The sequence below is a fragment of the Corvus brachyrhynchos genome, unplaced genomic scaffold (genome assembly GCF_000691975.1).
Source record: "Corvus brachyrhynchos isolate BGI_N302 unplaced genomic scaffold, ASM69197v1 scaffold155, whole genome shotgun sequence".
NCBI classification, from domain to species: Eukaryota; Metazoa; Chordata; class Aves; order Passeriformes; family Corvidae; genus Corvus; species Corvus brachyrhynchos.
Genome location: NW_008238434.1, coordinates 193,428 through 196,488, shown reverse-complemented (window position 1 = coordinate 196,488; position 3,061 = coordinate 193,428). Strand labels below are relative to the sequence as shown.

The 3,061-nt window shown below is 44.2% G+C and overlaps 1 protein-coding gene across 2 annotated transcripts in view; it reads right to left on the bottom strand.

The window, feature by feature from the left end:
* NPL (N-acetylneuraminate pyruvate lyase) overlaps nucleotides 1-3,061 on the bottom strand; it is a 14,188-nt gene that overhangs the window by 8,920 nt on the left and 2,207 nt on the right. The window contains exons 2-4 of one of the 2 annotated variants that reach the window (XM_017736478.1): nucleotides 2,518-2,655; nucleotides 1,793-1,866; nucleotides 1,332-1,419 (exon numbers count right to left, since the gene is read on the bottom strand). In XM_017736478.1, the coding sequence (XP_017591967.1) occupies nucleotides 1,332-1,419; nucleotides 1,793-1,866; nucleotides 2,518-2,655 (300 nt within the window). The remainder of the gene's footprint in view (nucleotides 1-1,331; nucleotides 1,420-1,792; nucleotides 1,867-2,517; nucleotides 2,656-3,061) is intronic. The other variant, XM_008635383.2, reaches the window with a different exon arrangement.

Below are 3,061 nucleotides of genomic sequence, written 5' to 3'. Positions count from 1 at the left end.
TGTGAGCAGTCCATGGCTGGTTTGAGCTGCCTGCGGCTCTGGGACAGTCTCCCCCAGAGACCCAGGGTCCGTGCCGCAGTGGCGGGAAAGGGGGAAAGGGGCAGTGGCCCCGGCCCGGCCCAGCGGGGCCGGGAGGCTCGGAGCCCCCCCACCTCCCAGCAAGCGAGCTCCGACAAAAAGGGGAAGTCCCGCCTTTCTGTGCAGTTTAAATATGTAAATTGTGAGAAGCGTAATTGGTCTTAAAGACTGTCCATCAACTCAGGGTCAACCCAATACACAAAATGACTCGCTTCAGCCCAGGTAGCCACAGAACAAGAACCGAAAAAAGAGCTGAGCCTGTGTTGACCTGATGAGCAAAAACATGGGGAAAGTGCTGACAGCGACAAGCAGCCAGTGATGGAAGAAAAACATATTTGTAAACATCAATCACATATGACTTCTTGCTGTTGTACTTGCAAGGCTGTCAGGAGAGATGAATCTTAGCATTTTATTAGGAAATTGAAATTCAGATATTGAGAATTTAAAAGGGAGGCTGGGAAGAGTAAAGGAAATCAAAGTATATCTTTACTTTCTAAACCTATTTCTCTGCAAACCTACCAGAAGAGTTCAACCTCACAGCAGCACCTTTGACTGCTTGTCTGCTCCTGCCAAGGGAATCCTCCATGTTCCAGTCCATCAACCCCATTGCTGTTTTTCTCCTTTAAATCCACAAGATATGGATATAAAGGCTATGGATCTGAAGGCTGTGATCCTTCACACCAGTTTATTTCTGCTCATTATTCTTCTCCCCCAAAACACCTCCTCCTGTGCACATCCTCTGACCCAGCATCCGAGAGAAAAGCAGCAGTGAGGGATACAAGACTATGACAGGTACAAGAAAGGGAGAATGAAGCTGCAGTTGGATACACAGATGCAGATCCAGATTAAATTCTTTCTTCTGACACTAATTTTGCTTCTTTAGGGAAACAGTTAAGTACTCGACACCTCAGCTTCAGTCACACCAAATAATGTAATACATTAAAAGGTTCAGAAATGCTCTTTATTTGTATTTGTTCTCAAGACTAAGCAAACTGCACAGCCCTTCTTTTCCAAGCCCCTTCTCGTTCCCCCACTTCTCAGTGTACCAAAGAGGACTCTCGGAAGCTCTCTAAGCAGGAGAAACAGACATCAGCTAACTGGCAGTGACAGAAACATACTTCTGTGATAAAGGAGCTGGGGAACAAAGCCCAACAACAAAATACTAAAAAAAAAAAGGCATCAGCAAACTTGGTTTTGCAATCAGGCATTATAACACAAGATCTAGAATCCCCCATTCCCTCTCAGTCACTTACTTGTCTTTTCCCTGGCACATCCATTCTTCTGCCAACTGCTTCCTCTCCTGGATGCTAAGGGACAGGCCTTCTCCCGTTGTGCCATTTACTGTTTCAACACAACAAAACACAACACACTGGCTGAGGCCTCACCTACACACACAGGTTTCACTGAAGACAAGAAGTAACATTTTGGAGTTGGGAAGAATCATTCAGATCAGTCTTCTCTGTCAACACATTATCCATTCATCTCTGGAATGTCACCTTATGAAGGTACTTTATTTTATCCCTCACAGAAATAGGGTGTGGGCAAAACTAGATGCCTTAAGTAGCTCTTGCACTCTCTCCACTAGTGAATATAAATGGTCAGGATGATCCCACATCCACATTCCCTCCCACTACAGCTCCTATCAGTTAAGATATCACAGGATTCCCATCCAGGCAAAAGGGCTGTAACGCAGTTTCTGTCAAAAAACACTTACCAAAAACGTTCTTCACATTCTGCTCATTTACCAGATAATCCACATACTGACGAATCACTGGGAGGTTAATTTGTCTGCAATAAAAGGAACCACAGCAACCATTAAGTCCCCACCTACAGTTATTTTAAACTTAGTGATTAAGAAACCAAAAAAAACCCCATATATTTTGAAGCCTTGCATTTGTACAAACACAGATTACCCAGAGGTAAGAAACATTCGACATTTATTTAACATCTGAGGTAGCAGCTCAGCCTTGAATTCTCTCTTCCAGTTTCTCTTCCTCCTGACAAGTAGTTTGCTGTTCCAAACTTTTTTTCACAGCAAAGAACTTTTTTTGGGAGATATGAGAGAACAGGAAGAACTAAAACCTTTTTCTCTTTTGAGAGAAACAGGAGTCCTCTTGAGAGCACAAACTTATTTGTGCAAGTGCTGGCAAATGGTTAAACTGATGGATGGTTATAACTGCTGGATACAGAGAGTGAAACGCCATCCCGCTGGATGTGACTTTGACCTCTCTCTCTCATTAAAGGATGAGGAGAGTGTTGGGGTTTAGGAGTTCTCCTTTTTTTTCTTTCTCTTAAAGAATTGTCTCCCATTTTTTGTTGCTAAGAAACAATAACGACCTGATACTTAGAAGAGACAAAAGAAGTTTCTACGGGAAGGGGGGAAGGGTGCGGCTGGCTGCCCTTTTAGCTGGGGGGTTTCTCGTGGAGGGGCAGAGATACCTCGAGAATTGGGCTGGGGAAAAGGGGTTGGGTGCAACTCCTAGCTCCCTCTTTCCTCTCTCAGCATTCGGAGGGCAAGGAGGTCGCAGTCGCTGTGGGAAGAATTCACCACCACTGCGGGGTTCTGTCTTCTGCTGTCTTTGAAAGGAATGAGGCACTTGTCTTTACAAACAAGCTGTGGGCCTGCTGGAAGATAAAACTAGTACTGAGAGATAAAAGAAACAATGGGAAGGGTTCCACTGATTGATGCATGGAAAGAAAGAGATATGTCTTTACAAATAAACTCTAGGTCTGCTGATAAATGAAATTGGATATTGAGAGATGAAAGAAACAATGAGAAGAACCATAAATTCCATAAGAATTAAAATAAAGGGGGGGTTATACATTAGAAAGGGACTCTTAGGCATTTTGGGAAGTCTGTACCTCTCAAGTACCTCAGCCAATGGGGAAAGAGAGAGGGAAATGCAGTCGGGAAACTAGGATAAATAGGAGGCTGCGTCCTGTAACAATTTGAGAGACCCCAGGGGAATGCCCCATGGCCTCT